Source organism: Oryctolagus cuniculus, chromosome 13 (genome assembly GCF_051225735.1).
Source record: "Oryctolagus cuniculus isolate XC-2025 breed Fujian yellow rabbit chromosome 13, ASM5122573v1, whole genome shotgun sequence".
NCBI classification, from domain to species: Eukaryota; Metazoa; Chordata; class Mammalia; order Lagomorpha; family Leporidae; genus Oryctolagus; species Oryctolagus cuniculus.
In genome coordinates this window covers 65,524,969-65,548,843 of record NC_142879.1, presented here as the reverse complement: position 1 = coordinate 65,548,843, position 23,875 = coordinate 65,524,969, and the positions used below count along the sequence as shown (strand labels likewise).

At 51.6% G+C, this 23,875-nt stretch overlaps 1 protein-coding gene across 1 annotated transcript in view; it reads right to left on the bottom strand.

Annotated features, from left to right (window-relative positions):
- KIF26B (kinesin family member 26B) overlaps positions 1 to 23,875 on the bottom strand; it is a 513,525-nt gene that overhangs the window by 244,861 nt on the left and 244,789 nt on the right. Inside the window, exon 4 of the mRNA XM_051820805.3 lies at positions 15,688 to 15,839. Coding sequence (XP_051676765.3) covers positions 15,688 to 15,839 — 152 coding nt within the window. The remainder of the gene's footprint in view (positions 1 to 15,687; positions 15,840 to 23,875) is intronic.

The following is a 23,875-nucleotide window of genomic DNA, read 5'->3' as shown; positions in this document are numbered from 1 at the left end:
CAGGACAGTCACAAACACCACCTCCAAGAACGTTCCTGTACAGGTCTCTGCGTGAACACAGGCCTTCATTTCTCTCCTGCCAGTACCTAGGAGTGTGAGGGCTGGGTGGGGCAGTTGTGAAAACTCAGTTCTGCCCTGACCTGACATTTGCAAAGAAATTTGAAAAGCCAAGTATAGCCTCTCCTTCTCCTTTATTTATGCATTTGCTCAAAGAAAGTACACACAGCTCTCAAAGAACAAGAGGAAGAATTGAAAACCTATGAGGCCCTAAAGTTGTGTGTGTTCTTCTTTCAGCTTCCTTTATCCAACAGTGCTGCTCAACCTAAACCCCCGTTAATTAGCGTACAGCAGCTACAGGGCCCAGGTGATGAGCAGTCCCTTAGAGAAAGGAGGAAATACAATTTCCCCACTCCTGGAAGCTCTGTGGTGTGCAGGTGCTAAAACATGTAAAAGGCTAATCAAATTCATCCCACCAGCTGATCTGAGGTTCCTCCATGCTTCAGAACACGCTGCAAAGACAAGAAAGCCTATGTTTTATTTTTGATGCTGTCAGACCTGTTCTAAAATTTGTCAAAACACACACACACACACACACACACACAAACAGAAGTGGGGATCAGAGCAAAGTTTGAGAAGAAAAATGAGACCAGATTCCAAGATGCTACGCTTCACAGCCACAACTCCCTTTAACTGCAATAGTTCTTTAAGCAGAGGTCAGAAGACAGGGGTGAATGATAGCTGGGATTTCAGAGGTATGGGTGCCTCTTTGGGAAGTGGGCAATTGCACAATTCATGGGTTGTAATTCTGAAGCTCCAGGTGTATAGGAAATAGTCTTGTTATTTTAAATTTATGAGCCCTTGTAGCAACAGACTTAAGTTGGATTTTTTTTTCCCTGAATGTGTAAAGAAATACTAGGGTGATGTTTGAATTTACTGCAGCTTAACCACACTTTGTTTCCCTCCTCCTACTTCCCAACTAAGCAGGATCCGAGCTCCATAAATCAGAGTTCTTCACCTGTCCGGGCTGAAAGGAAATACGGAACACACAAAGCACTAAATCCACCGCAGGTCTCCGAGGCTGTGGTTGGCAATCAGGACCACAGAAGAAGCTTAAAAATTAATGTTATCTGTTTTCATTTTCTCCATCTTTAGTGTGGAAGCTCAAACTAAGTGCGCAGTGTCCTAAGGAATTATAGGATTCTCTGACTTATGCCAAAAACAGGAGGATGGAGCTCCACATGTCAACAGGTAGGGACGCGCAGGCACGAGGACTGGGACAGAGTTCTCGGAGGGAGGGGATGGGTGAGCTCCCCACTGAGAGGCAGCAGGTGCATCACCTCAGCGGCCTGAACACCAAGAAACAAGTGCCAGAAGCAACCTCTGCCAGTCTCCATGTGGACTTGATGAATTGCATGGAATGCAGTGAATTTGCAAGTTAAACTTACTGCTGATTCCGGGCATGGCGGTTAATTGTATGTGTCAATGTGGCTAGGCAGTGGTGTCCAGTTGTTTGGTCAAATCCCAGTCTAGATGTTTCTGTGAAGGTATTCTGTAGACAAGAGTCACATTTACATCAGTGCACTCTGAGAAAAGCAGATTATCTCCCATAAAGGGGGCGCGCCCCATCCAACAAGTCAGAGAAGACAGGGGTGCACTGACGGGGCAGGGATTCTTCCTCCAGGCTGCCTTGGACTGAAGGGCCGCGGGATCAACTTTGGCTAGAATGGCCAGGCCTGCAGAGTTTGGACTTGCTAATGCCCTGGGTATGTGAGTCAGCTGTGTCCCCATGGAGGAGGGAATGACCGGAGGTGGTCACTTCTTTGAGCCTGTGGACAGAACATCTACATTCCAAAGTTGAAGTGCCCTTTCTTCTGGGGCTTCTCTGAACCACTTCAGTGGTACTGCGCAGGCTCAGAGGGGAGGTGGGAAAAGTGTGTTCCATCAGCAGAGGCTCCCAGCTGAGAGTTTAGTATTCAGGGCACAAAGAAAACAAATAAAGGAACTCAGCAGGCTCATTAGAAGGAAATCCCTTACAATGGAATAATTCTTTATGTTGAAGCAAAGAGCTCACCTTAGGGACACAGTTGGGCAAAAGTACTTCCTTTCCAAGGAGCAGGGAGCAGAGGAAGCCTCCCAGCCCACGGCACCGTCACCAAGTCCCACTTTCCCTCCTGCCCTGCGCAGAGGCTTCCACTGTGTGCTGCAGACTTGACTGCCAGGGTGGAACTCAGTTACAACTCCTCACAGGTGCACTTCCCCCAGGAGGCAGCCGAGGAGGCTGCCCAAGTCTCCATGGTAGACTCCATAGGGGTCCTGACACAGACTCGCCAAATACTTATCGCGTGCCAGCCACACGCAGGGGCCCTGGTCTGAGAGTTGAGGGTACAGCCATGGCACAAGCTACACAGGTGCCTCTTTCCACAGACCTTGCATTCTAGACGGAGAGACTGGCACAAACCAGGAAGCCAGTAAGTGAGTGAGGTAATTTCTGATAGTAATAGGTGCTGGGAAGCCATCTTTAATTTCTAAGCAACCCGAAGGCTTGGAAAGGATAATACTGGATGTTCTCATGAACTTATCTGTCCTGAGCGTCCACGTTGTTTCCAACTGTCCCCACTGGACTGAGGGCAGTGACTGTTGGTTGGTTCTCCTTAGCATGTAATTTAATAACTGGCATATAGAAAGTGATTACCAGCTGCTGATGGGTGGACGGACAGACGGATGGGCAGATGGGTGGGTGGACAGATGAACGGATGGGTGGGTGGGAGGGTGGGTACTGCCCACATCTAACACTACTTCCTCAGAAGCATCCCTGAACTAGGATGTGGGTGCTGCGAGGTGTTCCCAGGAGGTAACCTCGGGTAGTAGCAATAGGAGAGTGGGGAAGCCCACAGGAGCTGTGTTATCAGGCAGGTTGTGGATGTGGACAGCTCAAGCTGACACAGCAGAGCTGAGAGGCAGGCCATGCCTCAGAGAGAACCCAGCTGAGGGACCGGGGCGCTAGATGCCTACCCAGCAACTCCCGCCCGTCTTGCCTGGGGACTGTTCCCAAAAGGCAGTACACGGCTGGAACTCTCTGCAGCTGCATTTGTGGCACTGGGGGCTCCGGCAGCCAGAGGAAGCTTCCAGGCCTGGTCACAGACGCAGGCCCCTTGGAGCTGTAAGGTTTTGCTTAGGATGAGTGACCGGGGGTGGGGCACAGGGGGCTCCCGGAACCTGCCCTTTGTAAGCTGCGGCATGTGAACTGCTGAGAGCCTCAGAGACCTGCCTTGTCTTGGGGGCGGGAAGCAGGGGGCGGGGGTGAGGGAGGCTCTGCAGACTTTACAGCACACTGGGGATCCGTGGCTCTTTCGCTACCTCTCGCGATTTTCAGCCTGGCACCTGGAAGTCCTCAACGGTAGAAACAAGGTCATAATTTTGTGTGTTAGCCCCTTTAGGGGGTGAGAGCATGTAGGGACTGAAGGCTGCTGAGTGTATTTTCATCCCTGGCAAGTGCCTCTGAAATTCCAGATGGACAGGTTAAGAAATATTCTCTTTTCCCCACAAATGCCACCTTGTCGCTTTAGACTGAGCACCGAAGAGACAGCTCTGACAATAAATGGAAATTCATTTGAGAAAAATGAACCACATTTATTTTCTGAAGCACCTAAAAGACTAGAAATAAATTTTGAATGATGGTTTATATTTTCTCAGGGTTTTTTTCTTTTTTTTTTTTTTATTCAAAGAGACTTGCCTGGTACCCTTTCTCAGTACAGGCCCCCAAGAGAATGTCTTTCTTTGTCATGGCCAAAGCCCTTTCTTTCCTTTGCTAGGGTTTAAAAGGACAAACTATGGACTCTTAAGGCTTTGGCTCCTGAGGATGCCAAGAAAACAACACAGGTCATTATTTCCAGGCTCATGGAATTATATTTCCCAAATTTAGTTGTATTTCACGCACCAGCACTCCAGGTGCCAGGAAAAAGGCATCTAATTACAATGTGACGCTAAAATCATTTTGCATATGCTAAAGAAAATGCTAGATGATTGTGGGAAATAGCGCAATGCTGGGTCTGATCATGTGCAAATCGATAACGGAAAAGATTCTATTCATCTGTGCACCAGAATTCTTTTTATCCCTCATGCGACTGGAACTTGGACTAATGAGAACTCGGGGGCTACCCAGCACCCGGTGCCGTTTTCCCACACAATCCCCTCGCTTATCAACAGGACTCTGCAGAAGCAAGGCAGACCTAAGTCTCCATGCGTGGCTGAGGTCTCTTTGCAGTATCCACTCACTGAGCTGCTTTTCCATGCTGGATATGATGCTCTGCGCAGAGAGGGGCAGAGGGATTAGCTCAGTTTCTGTTCTCGTGAAATCAGATAGAAGTAATGGAAACATTCATCAAGGAGTAATCAGATAGAAGGAATGGAAGCAGTCATTATTTCCATTTTAGAGGCAAGATAATAAAGACCCCACCTTTGAGGACACCTCCAGCAGAGATGTTCCATTGTGTCCCTGTGCTACAGTTCTACCTACTTCTAACCACCCCAGTGTCCCAGCAATCCCTCCTTCTTAGACCCTCAAGGAGGAGCCAATTGCTTATGCAGCCGGAAGACAATGCCACAGACAGATGCGTTCCCAGCACCAATGTGATCCATCAGCATCCTGAACCTCTCCACCCAACACCGCCTAATAGAATCCATCTTTAGTTTCTAGAATGTCTTCCACGTGATTTTATCCCCAAATGCTTTACATACTTCACTAAGACAGCTATAGAATTAAAATAATAAATCAAAGCAGGGGGAGTGGAAGCAAAGGGGTTTATTCAAGAGAGGCAAAGACAGGTTTTCAGCAAGACAGGAAAAAGATGGAGAGCCCTACTTTGTTTGTGCTACTCCTATAACTAATAACTCTTTTCCTCTGTTTTAACTCTTTCCCTGGTCTATCATTGCAGGCAGAACCACTTGTCCCTCCCACTACAAATCCTCCTCTCCAAAAGACAACTAGAAACATATTTTAATATGAGTCTCGATTTCCCAATGGTGCCCGTCTTCATGCTTTATTATAATGCTGTTCCCCTCCCAAAAAATCCTAAAGCAAATAGAATAATTTAATTTCGAAGCCTTCAGCTTGAATTGAGAGAGGAATATGCAAAGTTCTCAAAGAAATTCAGTGGAAGACAATGCTGAGACTTGGCCATGTCCCTTTTGTCACATTCATTCCCTCAGTCAACAAATATTCACAACAGAGTAGGTAGGAATCACATGAGAGAGGAGGTGAGTTAGGACAGACCTCGGGAGAAAGGGCAGAAGGAAGCAGAGGGGCAAAGCTCTGGAGAGGGGCGGTGTGGGCACTTACTGTGGGGCCACAAGGAGGTCTATGTGCCCAGAGCAGAGGACATAACAGGGAGAGCAGCAGCACAGAGGGGTGGGGATGCCTGCAGGTGCAGGGAGCCTTCCAGCCCCTGACAACCTTTCAGCTTTTATTCGGAGACAGAAGCAACATCTTAGTCACCAACACGACTTGAGAATACAGGGCAGTGGGTCAGCACCTGCCCCCTCCCAGCCCCACGCGCCTTGGGTTCTATCCTGTGCTTCACATCCTTCCTCTACGTTGGGCTCACTCACCACCCCCACTGAGGCTCTTCACTTCATGTCCACCCACCCTTCTCGAGTGGCTCAGAGTGTCTGTGTACTCAGCAAACATTTCTAGAGGATTCTTTTAGGTCCTGGGCTCTGAACAAGAATGAAAAGGCAGACGCGCCCATCCTCGGGAACTTCCATGCTGGTTTACGGGCTCCGGGATCAGATGCCTGCTCATTGCCTGCCTGCTGTATGCCCACCATCAAGCCACGTCGGCTCTCTGGGCTTCATTCGCCCACGTGGGAATGACGAGATAATAACAGGGCCAACTCGTGGGAGCTTCTGAAGATTAAATGTATGTTAAGACCTCAGAATAGTGTGTGGCAGGCAGAAAATCCTCAATAAATGTGGGCTCCTGTGTTTTAATGCAGTCAGTCCTGAAGGAAAGAACAATCATAGATGAATTACAATAGGGTTCTGGCAGAAGCACAGAGCAGGACACCAACTGAAGAACCGCATAGCGGGTGAAATGGACTCTGCTCCCATCCACCTGTTCCCTCCTCAGGACCAGGGCTCTGCTCTGCTCTCCCTGTGCCTACTCCAGCTCACCCATCCTCCCTCTTCAGGGCCCAGATTAATCACGGGCATGCTAACAAAGAAAAAGAACATTTGCCCCCTTTCCTTTGATGTACCGTTTGGGTTAATGTTCACTGCCATGGCCATGCCAATACTAGTTTGTAGCAGTTGAGTCACCGCCAAGCTCTAAGCTAACAGAATTCTTTTTAAAAAATATTTATTTGAAAGGCAGAGATACAGAGAGAGAAAAGGAGAGAGAGAGAATGAATACGAATCTTCCATCCGCTGGTTCACTCCCCAAATGGCCAAAATGGCCAGAGCTGGGCCTGTCTGGTATGTAGCTGGGAGCCAGGGGCTTCCTCTGGGTCTCCTACATGGGTGGTAGGGGCCTAAGCATGTGGACCATCCTCCACTGGCACAATTAGCAAGAAGGTGGATCAGAAGTGGAACAGCTGAGACTCGAACCAGCACCCCCACGGGAGCCCTAACAGAATTCTTAAATGTGCCTCCCTATCTTCCTCTTCCCCTTTGTTCCTTTTCTCATTGTTTGAGACCAGTTTTTCCAGGGCTATAAACTTTACAAAATGAAACTACTTCCATAGACTTGGAAGCAAGAGGCCAACTAACTGGAGCCTGTGCGAACGCAGCCTTCAGCTCTCTCCCCGCGTGGCTCGTTGATGTTGTCAGTGGCCAACTGCACGCGGTTGGTACTCGGGGACGCTTGCAGGGGTAACTGGTCTTTGGCGCTCCGCAGAGGCAGTGTCTTTATGGCTGCTGCAGAAGGCCGGGACTATGATGAAGTGGGATTACACTGTGCCGCGTAAACACACAGCAAAGGTGCATGGGACACAGCCAAAGGCCGTCTTCTCCAAAGGGAAGGCTGAGTTGTGCTGGATACCTCACGGAAGGCAGAACTCCACCTGAACATCAGTCCTAGGGTTTAAACGAAGTTTACGAAGTACTCTCATATTTTCACTTGATCTTCGCCATAATCCCATAACGCCGATATGATGATCTCCACTTAAAGGACGAAACGGAGGCTTAAAGAGTTTAGGTGACTTGTCCACAGTCAGAAAGCTGGTGTCAGCCTGTGGATTCAACCTTAGGTTACTCCATCTCCCTTTTTGCTTTACCCGAAATCCTTCCGTCCCATCCTCCAACATCAGCAAAAAAAAAAAAAAAAAGACGAAGAAAGAAGGCATTCAAAATGTACAATAAGAACTAGGAAGCCTGATCCTAAGAGTATTTGACAGGAATCACTGAGCTCCTTCAGGCTTGCTAAAATGGTTTTGCCTTCAAACACCCACACCAAGACATGAACCGGGTTTTCAACCTAGGCAGGGCTGTGCAAATGATTCCCAGATGTTGGCAGCCTACTGCCAACACCAGGACCGGCCGTCAGTCAGACGAAGGAGTTGTTCAATCAGAAACTGCCCCATTTCACCCATGTCCTGCGGCGGGAGGTGGGGTGGGGACTGCACACAGCCCATGCAGCTTCACTGTTCTCCTCCGAGGTCACCAGAGACCAACTGTGGCAGGTCCAGGGTGGCTGCGCCCTGCTAACGGTTGCTGATGTATTTCTAGCGGGAAGATGTGAGCGTCCCTCAAGGGGGCAGGGCCCGATGGAGTAGTTCCACAATCCTTCTCATCCTTCTTTGACGTAATCAACTCCACTGCTCTGCGGTAAGCACCCAGTGACTAACGCCAGTCTTCACTCCTCATGAGCAGACGATAAGAGCATCTGCTGGGACCAGCACAGCAAGGTGTTGTTTGAGTTGGCTGGGGACAACAACAGTGCCAGCAACAGCAATGGCATATGTGTCCACAGCACTGAGCACAGGTCCTGCCAGGGGGTGACGAGAGAAGCAAGGTGGTCCCCAGGTGGGCCTTGGAGCCAGGACTCCGTCCTCCCTGCTCAGCCTCGGCCGTGACCCTGGGCCCAGGCCAGTCCTGGTTTTAATGCCACAGCAACCTCTGGCCTCAAGGGCAGACTGGTCAAATCAGTCACAAAACAGCTGGCGACATGCTCAAGATGCTTGGAGAAAGATCCTAGGGAACCGAAGAGCTGTTTAAAGATAAAGACCGGGAGTCTTGGGGGACAGAAACAGAGTGGCATCCTCAAGAGAAGAATGAGTTTGGGCCAAAGGCAAGGGGAAAAGAGACAGCAATGCACATACATCCCACAGAATGAACTGGAGGGCAACGCTCTTTTGAGATGAGCACCCCAGTTGATCCACGAAATCCCACACCCAGCACAGACATGGTTTCAATCAGCAGTTAAAAAAAAAAAAAAAAAAAAAACCCAAACTGTGTAAGGTCAGAATCTCCAAGAAGACAGTAAGCACGAAAGAACCCTGTTGCTAGAAAAACAGTGGAGAGAGGACTTGTAACTAACGGGATGAATCCCATAATGAACAGTAGGACAGAGGACACAGGATCTGCAGGTCCTGGGTAATCTGAAGCCAGAGAGAAGCAGTGAAAAAAGAATGGAAAAGTATTCATTTACCTCAAGAAAGGAGGGGGTTTAATCAAAAATGCCCTCATGTAACTTTGCTTGAAATTTTGACCTGAACTGGGTAGAAAGACTGAAAGCTAAGAAAGTGCTATAGCAAACACTACCACAATCGGAAGGGACGTCAGAAGGCAGAACCGGACAGCTCTGCACTCACCAACTCTTGTTCCGCCAAAACTTGGAACTGCCCTTGGCAAGTTCTCACTGTTTTCCAAACACGTGTTCAGAACGCGCAGCTAAGTCCTGCAGAGCTTCACTTTCTCCATGAATAAAAGAACCACAAATGGTAAGTGTTAGGAAAGAAAAACCAGTGGGAAGTCATGAGGTCATTCAAAGATTTTTTTTATTCTCCCACGTGCATAATCCAGAACCTGCTCACTTCTGTCCAGGAAAAATGAAGGTTTCACCGCCCCAATCCACGATGCTGGAGTGCCATGCACGCACTTCCACAGTGTAAGACAAAGTACAGAATGAGGTAACATCTGTGTCCGAGGGAACAGCCAGCCAACGGGAAGGACTTCTCAGAGCGCCCTCGCCACGCCACATTCAGGTGAGAAGCACAGCAAGGAGGCTGCTCAGCTGGCAATGGCCTTTATTCCCAGAGCCATGAGACAGCATGCACGGTAGCTCAGCAACTTGATGACCAGCTGTGTCAATGCCTTCTCCGGTCCACATTTACTCTTTCTTCCAGAAAAAAAAAAAAAAGTGTTTTTCAAAAGACAGGACACTGAAATTCTGAAGCAAAGACAGCTACCAAGATGCTAATGAGTGACAGAGAGAGAGAGAGAGAGAGGAATCTGGCAGGAGAAACATTAGTCAGAACAGGTGCTATGGGCCACACCATTTTTTTTTTTTTTTTTTGACAGGCAGAGTTAGACAGTGAGAGAGAGAGAGAGAGAGAGAGAGAGAGAGAGAGAAAGGTCTTCCTTTTCCTTTGGTTCACCCCCCAATGGCCGCTGTGGCTGGCGCGCTGCACCGACCCGAAGCCAGGAGCCAGGTGCTTCCTCCTGGCCTCCCATGCGGGTGCAGGTGGGCCACACCATTCTTTAAAGCAGGGACTCCTAAACTTCGTGTGGTGATGGACACTTGTTCTTTCATTTCTGAGTACATATCAAATGCAGTCCCCAGTGTTTTATTCTTAGATTCGGACACTGTGATTTGAATGTGTCCTCTCCAAGCCCACGCCCTTCGTGGCTGCTCTCTGGTCCCACGATGGCACCATATGGCTGTCTTCACTTGGTGGACAGCACAGGGCAGAAGACTGGAACTCCCACTGATGCATTCTGATGGGGGCATTAATCTGCTTGTGCAGGCACAGCCCTCCTGGCCTCACCGCATCTTGATGAAGACCAGGCCTCACCGGACCCCAGTGCTGGCTCCCTGATCTTGAACTTGCCAGCCTTCAGAACTGGAGGAAACACATCTCTGCCCTTCATAAATGACCCAGTGTCAAGCTTTTTGCTATAGCAGGGCACGCCGACTGAGGCAATGGGCGTACAATTATTCTATCAACTTGCATCCGTTTCTAAGCGCTTCTTCTCAGCAACTGCACTAGAGACAGTGTGTGGCTCAGCACTGGTCCCCAGACCACACGTGCAGCCCCCTTCCAAAAGCATTGCGCCTATGCAGCACGGGGATTCTGATCTTACAGACGCTGGGCCTGAGATGCAACAAGGTCCGCCCGGACTTCCTCCCACAGTTCTGAAGAGTAAGCACTTAAAAATAAAAGCTAATATCAGGCCGGCGCCGTGGCTCACTAGGCTAATCCTCCGCCTTGCAGCGCCGGCACACCGGGTTCTAGTCCCGGTCGGGGAGCCAGATTCTGTCCCGGTTGCCCCTCTTCCAGGCCAGCTCTCTGCTGTGGCCCGGGAGTGCAGTGGAGGATGGCCCAGGTGCTTGGGCCCTGCACCCCATGGGAGACCAGGATAAGTACCTGGCTCCTGCCATTGGATCAGCGCGGTGCACCGGCCGCAGCGCGCCGGCCGCGGCGGCCATATGAGGGTGAACCAACAGCAAAGGAAGACCTTTCTCTCTGTCTCTCTCTCTCACTGTCCACTCTGCCTTTCAAAAACAAAAACAACAACAACAAAAAAGCTAATATCATAATGAAGAATAGACATCTGCAACCCTCAACAAACTGACTCATTACTGTTGCTGTCACAGCTGTCTTCCCAAACAAACCAGAGGACCCACTGACTTCAAAAGTGTTTTCACAGAAGCAGGAGTTTGGTCTAACAGTTAAGACACCCATATCCCACATAGAGTGACTGGGTTTGAATCCTGGCTCAGGTCTGAATCCTGATCCCAGCTTCTTGCCAATGCAGTAGGCGATGGCTCAAGTAGTTGGGTTCCTGTCACCTGTGTGTTCCTGGCTCCACCCTCCAGCTCTGGTCCAGCCACTGTCAGCATTTGGGGAGTGACCAGCAAACAGAGCTCTCTACATCTGTCTATTGTACTCTGTCTGTCCATCTCTCTCTGCCTCTCACATAAATTTCCATTAAAAACTCTTAAAAAGTGTTCTATAAGCAATGATGATCAGTTTATAACTACAGTGAATAAACCTATAATAAAGTGTTTTACTGGGCCTGGTTAGCACAGAGAATAGAAAAAGAGACTCCCAAGAGAGCAAATGAAATGGACTCCCCACCTCATTGTGGTGTGGCTTCGGCCCAGTAACTGAACATCAGGATACCACTTTCATTATCCATAAAACCAACAACATCTCCCTCACAGGGTTACTCTGAGAATGGATTTTGGCATAAAATTGTGTTTTTAAGATTTTATTCATTTGAAAGGCAGAGTGACAGAAAGAGAGGAAGAGAGAGATCTTCCACTCACTGGTTTACTCCCCAGTTGGCCACAACAGCCAGGGTTGGGCCCGGTGGAAGCCAAGAGCCAGTAACACCAGCTGGTTCTCCCACGTGGGTGTCAGGGGCCCAAGCACTTGGGCCATCATCTGCTGATTTCCTGGGCACATTAGCAGGGAGCTAGATCAGCAGCAGTTGGCCGGCGCCGCAACTCAATAGGCTAATCCTCCGCCTGCGGTGCCGGCACACCGGGTTCTAGTCCCGGTCGGGGCGCCGGATTCTGTCCCGGTTGCCCCTCTTCCAGGCCAGCTCTCTGCTGTGGCCCGGGAGTGCAGTGGAGGATGGCCCAAGTGCTTGGGCCCTGCACCCGCATGGGAGACTAGGAGAAGCACCTGGCTCCTGGCTTCAGATCAGCGCGGTGCGCCAGCCACAATGGCCATTGCAGGGTGAACCAAAGGAAAAGGAAGACCTTTCTCTCTGTCTCTCTCACTGTCCACTCTGCCTGTCCAAAAAAAAAGAAGAAGAAGAAGTAGAGCAGCTGAGACTTGAACCAGTGCTGGCATCACAGCTGGCAGCTTAACCCACTGAGCCACAGAGCTGGCCCTGGGGATTTTGCATATTAAGGACCCAGTGAACCACAAATGGTTCATGTTAGGTCTCCATCAATGTCAGCCCCATTGGCCACAAATAGGCCAAATGGCAGACACCTGATATTAAATGACACCTCCAGCACAGTTTCCTGCAAGCAGGCCCCAGGGTCCTGACCTGAAGCTGCAGGAGCCCTGGGCCCGTGTGGACTCTGAGGGCTGTGTCCCCATTGCACAGCCAAGCTGGGAGAGCTGAAAAGTAGAGAGCCCTGCTTACGTGCTTGAGAAAACCAACCCAAGTGCTGGGTCCCCTGCCCATACAAAGGAGACCAGGAAGAAGCTCTTGGCTCCGGTCTGGCCCTGCCCTAGCCATCGTGGCCATTTGGGGAGTGAACCAGAGGATGGAAGATCCCTCTTTCTCTGTACCTGTGCTTTTCACATAAATAAAATCTTCTGAAAAAAGAGAGAAAGAAAAATGGAGAGCACATTGAAGGCGTAGGAGCTGACTCTGCCTCCAAGTCCACTGAGGACAGACCCTGCTTTCAACACCCAACTCTGCCTTCTAAAGCCTTTCCAGTGTTGGCAAGAGCGACAGAGCCAGATTGGCTCCCGTCCCCTAGCCCAGCCCAAGCTCTGCTCCCATCACCCTCCACAGCTCTGCTTCAGCTGCAACCCAAAGGCTCCTTGGTGCAGAACTCAGCTGGTGTCTGACAGCATGAGCTGGGCTGGACTTGTCCTACACCAGGAACTATGGGAGCCAAAGCAGTGAGCTACATCCCCGGCACCACCAGACACCGTGGACCCTGGGCAGCCGTTCAGTCTTCTCTGTAGGTGCCCACTGGTGACCCAGAAGTTGTTAATGTACCAACATCCAACTTCTGATCAGAACAGGATACACAAGGGTAGTGCAGAAGGGGTAAGAGGAAAACACATCCATAAATTCTTTTTCATTCGCTACTCCTTCCCTACTACATGTTGGAAACCCTAGATCATACTCCTTGGCCGTTCAGTACTGTAAGCTCCAAGGGCTAGCAGTGTTCACCACCAAGAATGCACAAGGATGCAGGCAGCCCTGGGAGTCCACGCCAGCCCTCTGGAAGCTCCTACCTCAGGCCCTCGCCATTCTGAAGTGGTGAGTTTCAGGGTCTCTGTCTCTTGCTAGCATCACCTGCAGGGTGCCCCCCAGGGACATCTGTGGCCGTTCCATTCTGGGGTCACCTCAGTGTGCACATCGCACCCCTTGGCTACACAAGCAGGAGTTGCAGACAAGACTGGCTTTGCCAGCAATCTGCTTGTTTGCTTGTTTGTAAATGCGCCACCAATGAACAGGAAATCTGGCCGCAGGCACACCCTGTCGCAGCACCCAGGCACCCCCAGGCGTGTCTCACTGGGACATCCTTTCCCTTACTCTGAAGACACTGCTGGTTTTCTGGCACCAGGAAACTCCTGCCCACACCCCCACACACACACAATGCTGTCTATCAGGGGGCCCTGCCCTCCTCTGTCTCCCTGCTTCAAATCCTTCTCTGGGGGCTTTTCGTGAGCCAGTCACTCTTCTGGAAACTTCTCTGGAAGGATCCTGAACGGAACACTTCCCACATTCAAAGGACCTCAGGAAGACGCACTGAGATCGGCTCCCACAGGGTCCGGGCTGTCCTCGCAGTCGGAAGGTCAGGTGGTGCTCAGTGACAGGACTGCGCTCTCCCCAGGCCCTGTGACATGTGAGCCAGGCCTCCTCTGTCCCCAGTGGGGACACGCCTCCCTCAGCCACCGGGCTGTAGTCAGCCTTTGCCTACCCACCGTGGTGCTCTACAGAAACAGCCAAATCCCCATTGATACAAGGACCCAAGAACCTACAGCTACAGTGTCCCCTGGGCCTTCTCTGGCCTGGACTATACCTGCCAGGATGTGGCTTCCTCATGCTATGGCTGCCTGCCAATGGATGCACACCTGTGACCCACCTCACTCTGGGGAGTGTCTGTGCCTCCAGCCTTCTTCTCCCTTCCTTCCCTGAACAGTAGGGAGTCTGGGGTCTTTGCTCAGTGTCTCAGACAACACAGAGACTCATGAACTCCAGCATGAACCCACTGTCCCCTGTGGTCGGGTGGGCTTCATGGTGTCTTCACCCAGAGATCAGCCTTCTGTTCCTCCCCGGACTCACTCCCTTCCTAATCAGAGCCCCTTCCTCACATTTGTGTTTGGGATGTTACCATTGCTAAGGCTAAGAAAAGCCATGATAGCCGGCGCCGTGGCTCAATAGGCTAATCCTCCACCTTGCGGCGCCGGCACACCGGGTTCGAGTCCCGGTTGGGGCGCCGGATTCTGTCCCGGTTGCCCCTCTTCCAGGCCAGCTCTCTGCTATGGCCAGGGAGTGCAGTGGAGGATGGCCCAGGTGCTTGGGCCCTGCACCCCATGGGAGACCAGGAAAAAGCACCTGGCTCCTGGCTCCTGCCAGGATCAGCGCGGTGCGCCGGCTGCAGCGGCGGCCATTGGAGGGTGAACCAACGGCAAAAAGGAAGACCTTTCTCTCTCTGTCTCTCTCTCTCACTGTCCACTCTGCCTGTCAAAAAAAAAAAAAAAAGAAAAAGAAAAAAAGAAAAAAAAAGAAAAGCCATGAAATATTCCTTCTTGCTGGGTCTTCTGGGTAAGACCGGGCTGAATTCACATGTGGACAGTGTTTTGTAATTTCTGTCGTCTTATTTTACTCTCCACAGCAACCCTGTGGAACAGGTGTTATCCTCATGTGAAGCATAAGGAAACTGAGGCACACTCAAACCCTGACCCCAAGAGGTCTTGTGATTTCCTATCTGTTGCTATGTGTGCTACGTCCTGTTCATTCAGGAGCTTGGGGATCGTAGGTGGAGAAAATTTTCTAAGATTTAGTTTCCAGCACCAAATAAAGAATGGGTCCTAGAGACAGAAGCAGAGGAATCTGGCTTCTATTTTTGTCTTTGCTATAAACTAAGCCATCGGTGAAATTTCCTTATTCATAAGATCAGGAGATGGAATTAGCCCACCGCTGAGGTTCTTTCCTGCTCAGCTGTCCCTCGTCTCCTGGCCTGTGTCTGCCACGTCGCTAAACTTAGGCAGCAAACATTGCTGAAATGCCTCTCTTTTCTATTTCTCGTGTTTTTCAAGTTTCCAAGATTAGCCGGGTAGTAGCCGATAGCTAGGCAGCTAGTCCGCCCAGAAGAGGGGAAGAAGTGCTACCAATTTAACAGTCAGTCTGCAAGCGGTTCTGCAACAAGAGCACAGGTCTGGAGACAGCAGCTTCCAAAGGCCGCAGCCCTTCAGGCAGCACCGTGAGAGCCACGCACTCTCACAGCACCTGCTGCTCCAGCCAAGGGACGGTCGACAGCGCCTGGAGATGTACTGGGTAGGCACGAGGCGGGGAGGAGCCTCCTGGCATCTGGGGAGTGGAGGCCAAGGGAGCCTCTGAGCATCATGCAGGCACAGCACAGACCCCTCAAGGAGGCTCTGTCCGGCTCAGCGCCTCCACACTGCTGACAAAGCCTGTTCTCACCAGCGAAGTCAAGGAAGGGCCCCAAACTCTCCCCAGCGTTGCCGCTGACCCTGGCCGCCCGAGAGGCCAATCAGAGGGGCTCTTACGAAGGAAGCCGGCGCGCAAGCAGCTCTCTCTTACCGTGCGAAGAAGGACGCGGCCACCGAGGTGCCAGCCGGAGTGTCGCCGGCCGCGCAGGAGCCCTGGGAGGCCGCCGGCTTGTCGGCGTTGTAGCGGTTCAGCGCTGCTTCGGTCAGGCCTTCCCGGCCAGCCTCCGACATCAGCTGGGAGATCTGACAACGAAAACGGATGCTAAGCTCATTACCTGTGGCCCACTGCGGTTCCTGAGCACCCACAGCGACTCTGGGAGCGGGCAGGGGCTGGGGCAGCGAGCCCACCTGCCCTTGGTTACCTGGGGGAGCTTAGGGCTTCCACGAGCCTATTTTCCAGGACTTTAGCTAGGACACCTCCTCGCTTTCATGGAAAATACTGGAAAAAATCACCGCCCTGAAGTGGCAAGGTTCGTGATGTCTTGTGTCTCAGGGGAAAGCATGAACCATGAGCCATTAACCGTGTACGCTTCTCCTTGGACCAGAACAGTGACGTCGGGAAACCCCGGGTGCTTACCAGGGGTGGTCGCAAATACTCCGGAAGGCAGGATTATTGTATTGGGGGGGAAGCAAGCCTGTTCATGAAGAACATATGGAATTAGGCAAAGCGCCATGTGGTGGTGGCAGTGGGGTGAGAAGTGGGTAACGCAGGTGACTTGGAGAAGCTGTTGTAAAACACACACAGCCCCCAGGAGTATCAGTGTTCTCTTCTGGAGGGATGAGGTCATGTCACAAACGTCATTTTCCTCCTGCTTCGTTAAGACAAAGCGGCAAGGCTGGCGCTGTGGTGTAGCAGGTAAAGCCGCCACCTGCAGTGCCAGCATCCCATAGGGGCGCCAGTTTGAGTCCCCGCTGTTCCACTTCCAATCTAGCTCTCTGCAATGGCCTGGGAAAGCAGTAGAAGATGGCCCAAGTGCTTAGGCCCCTGCACACATGTGGGAGACCTGGAAGAAGCTCCTGGCTTCTGGCTTCAGACCAGCTCAGCTCTGGCCATTGCAGCCATCTGGGGAATGAACCAACGGATGGAAGAGACTCTCTCTCTCCTCTCTGTCACTGCCTCTCTATAATTCTGCTTTTTAAATAAATAAATAAATAAATATTTAAAAAAAGAAAAAGCGGCTTCCGTTTCAGTTGAAATAATGGTGGCCATCATTCCTTCTACAGGGTGAGGCTGGGTCTGTTTTTTCCCAAATCCCCACACCAGACTGTGAAGAACCACACTTTTGGGGGAAAATGAGAGTCTCGTGCAGAAAGAGGCTTTGGGCAAGGGCTAACCCTGTGATATCAGAGTTGCAGACTCTGAGTCTGAACCTGCTGTTTGAGAAGCCTGTTCCTGTAAAATTTTAGTCTACTCACAAAGAGGAAAAATATATTTTTTTCAAAATGGGGGAAATTTAAGTTCAGAAAAAGGCTGGCCTGCTCCAAGCGTTAACATCACGCGAGACACGTTTCCAATCACCTACGAACCACAGGCGCAAGAAAGCAAAGATCAGTAGTTTCCACCTCGTAACTGAGCAGGCCAGCAAGCCGGTGAAAAAAATCCCATTTGTTAACCTCCAGACAGGAAAACATTTGTGCTTCTCATGAGCAGAACAGCCAGCACCCTGAGTCCCACTGACTCGAAACCTCGCTCTGCTGAAACGCAAGCTCTCACTTGGAAAGCGGTGATTCGGCAACCCACACTTGTCAATTCCCATCCGTCCAGTAGGCTGGAAGGAAACCTGACCCAGGTGAGAGAAACGGGAGGAGAGGCAGCCAAGGCAGCTGAGGCAGCCAAGGCCTGGAGGCCATTCCTGGGAGCCAGCAGGGACGGCGGCCTCGGTGCAGGGCTCACGTGCCCGCCCCTGACCTTCATCTCCTGCCCGCCGGGTGTGGGCTGCCCCCACCCTCCCACGAGGAATGAGGCCACTGAAACAACAGGGCAGCTGAGGACAGGACCAGCATGCTGCTGTCCCCGCTACACAGCATGGCTGAAGGCCCGGGGAGTACATGACGCCATGGTACACAATGTGGAGAAACAAATGCCACATTGCTGGCACCACGTTTTCCATGCAGAAGCAACACTCCAAGTCTCAGTGCTGGCTGAGTGGCCCTGGGGGAAAGTCGAGAGGCCATGAACAGAGGTACGCAGCACCGTACGAGGCTCACTACGGTGCTTCTCCTCTGGTCCTGTGTGCGTGCGCCGTTTGCTTCTCATTACGGTAGTTCTCATCCAGAGTTGGGAAGCAAGGGAACGGACGGCTTCGACCTTCATTTGCACAAACTGCCTTTGCAGGTGCCCTGCCAACCCCGAGAGAGAGAGACCACAAGGACAGAGTGGCAAATGGCAAGCTGCACAATGGGCCAGCGGGCTTCTGGGGGTGTGCTGGCCCAGGATGACAGATGAACACCCTGGGAGCCCAGGGCTTTCAAAAGCGTTGCTTAGCAAATGGATGTCAGTGTGCTGGCTTCCTTGAAAGACACTACTCGCTGTCTTGTGCCAAGCAAGACTGGCTCCCACTTTCAAAGAACTGGGGCTTGGTGCCCACTGGAGTGCCAAACGCCTACATCTCTATGTAGAAGTCATCATTAATCACTGGGGTTCAGAGGTCAGAATAACGAGATATGTGGGAGCCAGGAGAGAGCCCCAGGATCACCGTCTTCAAAACTCTTTCTCTCGGACAGCAGACTTCACCAGGGAAGGGAGTTGCTCACAGCAACCAGTAGTTAAGAGCACGATGCTGACTCGGGCCAGGGCAGGCCTCTCCTCTCCCATCTCCCATCTCCTCCTCCAACCCTGTGACACATGTTCTCTTCTTCTTCTTTTTTTTACATTTTATTTATTTATTTGAGAGGTAGAGTTACAGACAGTGAGAGGAAGAGACAGAGAGAAAGGTCTTCCATCCGCTGGTTCACTCCGCAAATGGCCACTATGGCTGGAGCTGCGCCGCTCGGAAGCCAGGAGCCAGGTGCTTCTTCCCGGTCTCCCATGTGGGTGTAGGGGCCCAAAGACATGGGCCATCTTCCACTACTTTCCCAGGCCATAGCAGAGAGCTGGATTGGAAGAGGGGCAGCCAGGACTAGAACTGGTGCCCATACGGGATGCCAGTGCTGCAGGAGGAAGATTAACCCAATCAATCTAATTCAAAGAATTTTACCTTGTAGAAAACAAACAATGAGGCTGGTGCTGTGGTGTACTGGGTAAAGCTGCTGCCTGCAGTGCCAGTATCCCATATGTGAGCTCGTTTGAGTTCTGGCTGCTCTGCTTCCGATCCAGCTCCCTGCTATGGCCTGGGAAAGCAGTTGAAGATGGCCCAAGTCCTTGGGCCCCTACATCTGCATGGGAGACCCTGAAGAAGTTCCTGGCTCCTGGCTTTGGATTGGCCCAGCTCTGGCCATTGCAACCTTTTGGGGAGTAAACCAGTGGATGGAAGATCTCTCTCTCTCTCTCTCTCTCTCTGCCTCTGCCTATCTGTAATTCTGTTTTTCAAATAAATACATAAATCTTAAAACAAAAAGAAAGAAAGGGACTGGCGCTGTAGCGTCGTGGGTAAAGCCACCACCTGCAGTGCCGGCATCCTATATGGGCGCCAGTTCCAGTCCCAGGTGCTCCACTTCTGATCCAGCTCTCTGCTATGGCCTGGGAAAGCAGAAGATGGCCCAAGTCCTTGGGCTCCCGGACCTGCATGGGAGACCCAGAAGATGCTCCAGGCTCCTGGCTTCAGATGGAGCCCAACTTTGGCTGTTGCAGCCATCTGGGGAGTGAACTAGTGGATCTTGGAAGAGCTCTCTCACTCTCTCTCTCTCTCTGTCTCTCTTGTAACTCTGCCTTTCAAATAAATAAATAAATCTTTTTAAAAAAGAAGAAAACTGTAAAACACATACATGCATGTGCACTGTCATTATTAACAAATGTCAGCATTTCATTTATCTTCAAGGTATTTTCTAAAGGAAGCCAAACATGATGTAGAATTGGATTTGTCCCTGACCCAGGTCCCATTGCCTTCCTGCCTTGCCTTCCAGACACAGCCAGTATCATGGCCTGGGGGGAGGGAGTGCCAGTGCAGGTTCTTATCACTCACAGCAAATTTTCCATCACATCCATTCCCCCCAGAGCCTGACTGGCCTCACTGGGTGGTCTGTTCATTCTGCCTCTGTAACACCCCAAATGCCGACTCCTCGACACTCTCACCGCTTACACGGTCACGTTCCTGTTTGCATTTAGGACCAGGATCCTGTTCAAGGATGACAAGCTTTCAGAAATAATCTACAATGCTTTGGCTGCAGCCACTGCTGATTTATCTCCCCCGGCCCTCCACATTCCAGGGCTCTGGGGTCCCTAAAACAGACTGCCTGAGCTTCCCGCCACAGGACCTTGGCACTGGAATACTTCTTTTTTTTTTTTTTTTTTTTTTGACAGGCAGAGTGGACAGTGAGAGAGAGAGACAGAGAGAAAGGTCTTCCTTTTGCCGTTGGTTCACCCTCCAATGGCCGCCGCGGCCGGCGCACCGCACTGATCTGAAGCCAGGAGCCAGGTGCTTCTCCTGGTCTCCCATGGGGTGCAGGGCCCAAGCACTTGGGCCATCCTCCACTGCACTCCTGCGCCATAGCAGAGAGCTGGCCTGGGCCTGGAAGAGGGGCAACAGGGACAGAATCCGGCGCCCTGACCGGGACTAGAACCCGGTGTGCCGGCGCTGCAAGGCGGAGGATTAGCCTAGTGAGCCGCGGAGCCGGCGGCACTGGAATACTTCTACTCTTCCTCCAGAGCCAAGCTCAAGCACCACTTCCTCAGAGAAGTCTTCTAGTCTACTGAATGCTGGTACAGAATGGCAGTGTTGTCCTCGTGTCCCCTCACCCGGCATTTAAGAGCACATCATTTTCTCCCACTACACAACAGCTCCGATAGGTCTACGGTGCATTTGCCCACTACCGTATCCCAACGTCCACACAGTGCTCGACTGTGGAATAAATCTGAGCTGTTCTTCCTTTCCACTGCCCTTGCTGCTCTCACAAAACCCTCTTAAGTCTTCCAAGCAAGAATGCTGACTTCTTTTTACAATTTCATGGTGTTTCTGATTGGCTAATGAAACATGACAGCATTCTCCCCGTCCTCACCACTGACAAAGCACAGTGCTTTTTGGGCCAACACTGTGTGGTAGTTCGGGTACCAGGAGCTGGCCCCTCCCCCCATTTAGTTCACTACTTCCTTCCTTCCTTCATTCATTCATATGAAAAACCATGAATGGGGCACTCAGTATGTGAGCGCCTGGACAGCAGGCACATGTGCAAACATTGCTGGGAGGCCGCTACATCTCCAACACTCACTTCTGTTTTTCTTGCCAAGTCGGGTAACAACTCTTTGGCAATCCATGTCTTATACTAAAACAGTCTCCAAGATCGCTGGCCATAGCAACTTCTAGTATCTCAGTTTAGCCACATCTTCACAATTCTGAAAACCAGAGGCATTAGGCTTGCTCTCAGCTGCAGCAGCTAGCACTGTCCTAACTTGACAGCTATCACTCTGTCAGTTCTTGGTGACTCGGAGAAAGGTGGAGCTCACATTCCTCATGCCAGCACTGGAACCTCAGGTGCAGAGGGCTCGGTTCTGGTGGACGCTGCTTACCAAGGTCCCGCTGCGCATGTCCCTGGGAATATACTCTTCCTCGAACCCGCAGCCCACCCCAGGACAACACCGCCGGTCCTAACGGAATTGTCTCACTAATCGAAGAAACAGAACGATGGCCACCTGGGTGAGCTGGACTAGGAAAGATTACTCCAATCCAGATGCTTTCTGTGGCTCTCTGAAATCCTGATAGTTTGTCCCCGGACGCAGCTTATGTGTGAAGCAGAGAAGGCTAAAGATCCACAGATGCGATCGTTACATCATCATCAACAGAATAAAGTTTGCCTTTATACCACCTGCTTCTTTGCTGACGCACCTCCTCCTGCATACAAGGCTCGTGGGAAACAATCACTGTTTAGATAATAGGCAGAGTGGCCATTCCTCCCACTTCACAGATGAGAAAGCAGAGGCTTAGAGGAACTGCGGACTTGGCTAAGGCCATGCAGCCAGTGCGTGGGGAAGCTGAGATGGAAACAGAGACCCCTGACTCCACTCAGTTTTCCCCTTCCTTATACCTTGTGACCTCAGTTACGGGGGCTTACTAAACAACCTGAGCCCAGACAGATGGGGGCGTTACAGAAAGCAAACTTTGCTTAGTCTCTGACCTCACACGATTTGAAAGAGAACTAGGGGGAAAAAAAACCTTGTAATAAGTGTGTATGAAAGAGGCAGAGAGAGAGGTTGATTGATTTAGTAATGGAGAAGCATCCAGAACATCTTTGTAGCGCAGTCTTTACTCAGAGATGGCCCAGGTGGGAACTTCAAGGCAGGACAGGGTCCATGTTCACCTGCTCAATCTCCCTGATGCCAGCACAGGGGTCCCAGATTGGGTACAGGGGTCCGAGGACATGCAGTGCTGAAGACAGGTTCCTCCTGAAGCAAAGAGCCCCCAGGGCTGCCTGGTTCTGGCCCTGGTCCCGCAACACAAACCAGTTCGCATCCACCTCTGTGTCTCACTCAGGGTGAAGCACTCAGCTCCGGCCCCATAGCTGCTTTTCCCACATGGCATCCACCCTATCCCTCCTGGAATGTGGGGCGTCCACGCTCCGCACGCCACCTACTCCACAGCCCTCATTCTCTGGGCTTCTGGATTTTACCTCGGGGCAGGGGTCTTTTCTGCCAGTCATTGCGACTCCGCGCCCCAGGGCGGGGCAAAGTCTGAGGGCGCTGTGGGCTGCTGCTAGCTACTCCAGAGGCCGTGTCCCCGGGGCAGATCTCTGCCCGAGAGCCTGGCCTGCTCCAAGCCCAGAGAGCAAGGAGTTGCATCCCCTGGGAACCCCTGCCCCTTCTCGGCCACTCCAACCGCGACCTCCGGCTCCCGCGCCGGGGGACAGCACTTGAGGCAGAACTAAAACAGGGGCCTTAGCGGGTGCTGAAGATGGCCGCCCGCAGAAGCGGAGTTCGAAGCCGAGGAGGGCACCTCTCCACCAGCGAGGACGCGGAGGCACAGAGAGACGCAGGGGCCGCGTGACCCTGAGTGGGTTTCACCCTGCACACCCCTGCGCGGAAGGACACTGCCCCACGCCCACCTGCCCTCTGCCGCCTCCCCCGCAGTCTCCCATCGGATGCCAGCCGCTCCGTGCATGGTTCTCAGTCACGAGGATTCATTCATTCTTTAAAGGACTGTTTCCCTTGTTTGTCCTTTCTCCACACTGCAAAAGACGCATGATCCTTTCGGAGAAAACCCGGATCAAAACGCTCAAAAACATCCATCGGACACACTCGAGAAACCTAGAGTCCTGCTGGCAAGGTTGCGTCATCCTCATCACGCGAATGAGCCGCCGGTCCTGCTCACGGACGTGGGTGGCTGGGTTTTCACCCAACATTTGGCTTAGCACAGGTTAAAACCCGTGTTTAGGGGGCCGGCGCTCTGCGCAGCGGGTTAAAGCCCTGGCCTGCAGCGCTGCCATCCCATATGGGCGGCAGTTGGAGTCCCGGCTGCTCCACTTCTGATCCAGCTCTCTGCTAATGCTCCTGGGAAAGCAACAGAGGATGGCCCAGGTCCTTTGGTATCTGCATCCATGTGAGAAATCCAGAAGAAGCTCCTGGCTCCTGGCTCCTGGCTCCTGGCTTCGGATCAGCTCAGTTCAGCTTGGGCCACTGCAGTCATTTGGGGAGTGAACCAGCAGATGAAAGATTTTTTTTCTCTCTCTCTCTACCTCTCTCTGAAAAGTCTCTCTCTCTCTCTCTCTGTCTCTCTCTCTTTCTTTAACTGCCTTTCAAATAAAATAGATAAATAAATAAAAACAACAGGGTCAGCACTGGGGCATAGGGGGTACAGCCGCCATCTGTGATGCCAGCATCCCGTATGGGCCTGGTTCAAGTCCCAGCTGCTCCATTTCCTATCCAGCTCCCTGCAGAAAACAGCAGAGGATGACCTAAGTGCTTGAGCCCTACACCCACGTGGGAGACTCAGATGCAGCTCCTGGCTCCTGGCTTCCAACTCGCCCAGCCCTGGCCACTCCATCGCAGTCATCTGGGAAGTGAACCAGAGGATGTAAAAATCTCTCTCTCTCTCTCTTACTGTCATGTACCATGACTTGTGCAGTAAGATCTGCTTCCCCCACACCACAATGCAATAAAGCATCTCACTATATTTTAACCTTTAACTAGGTAA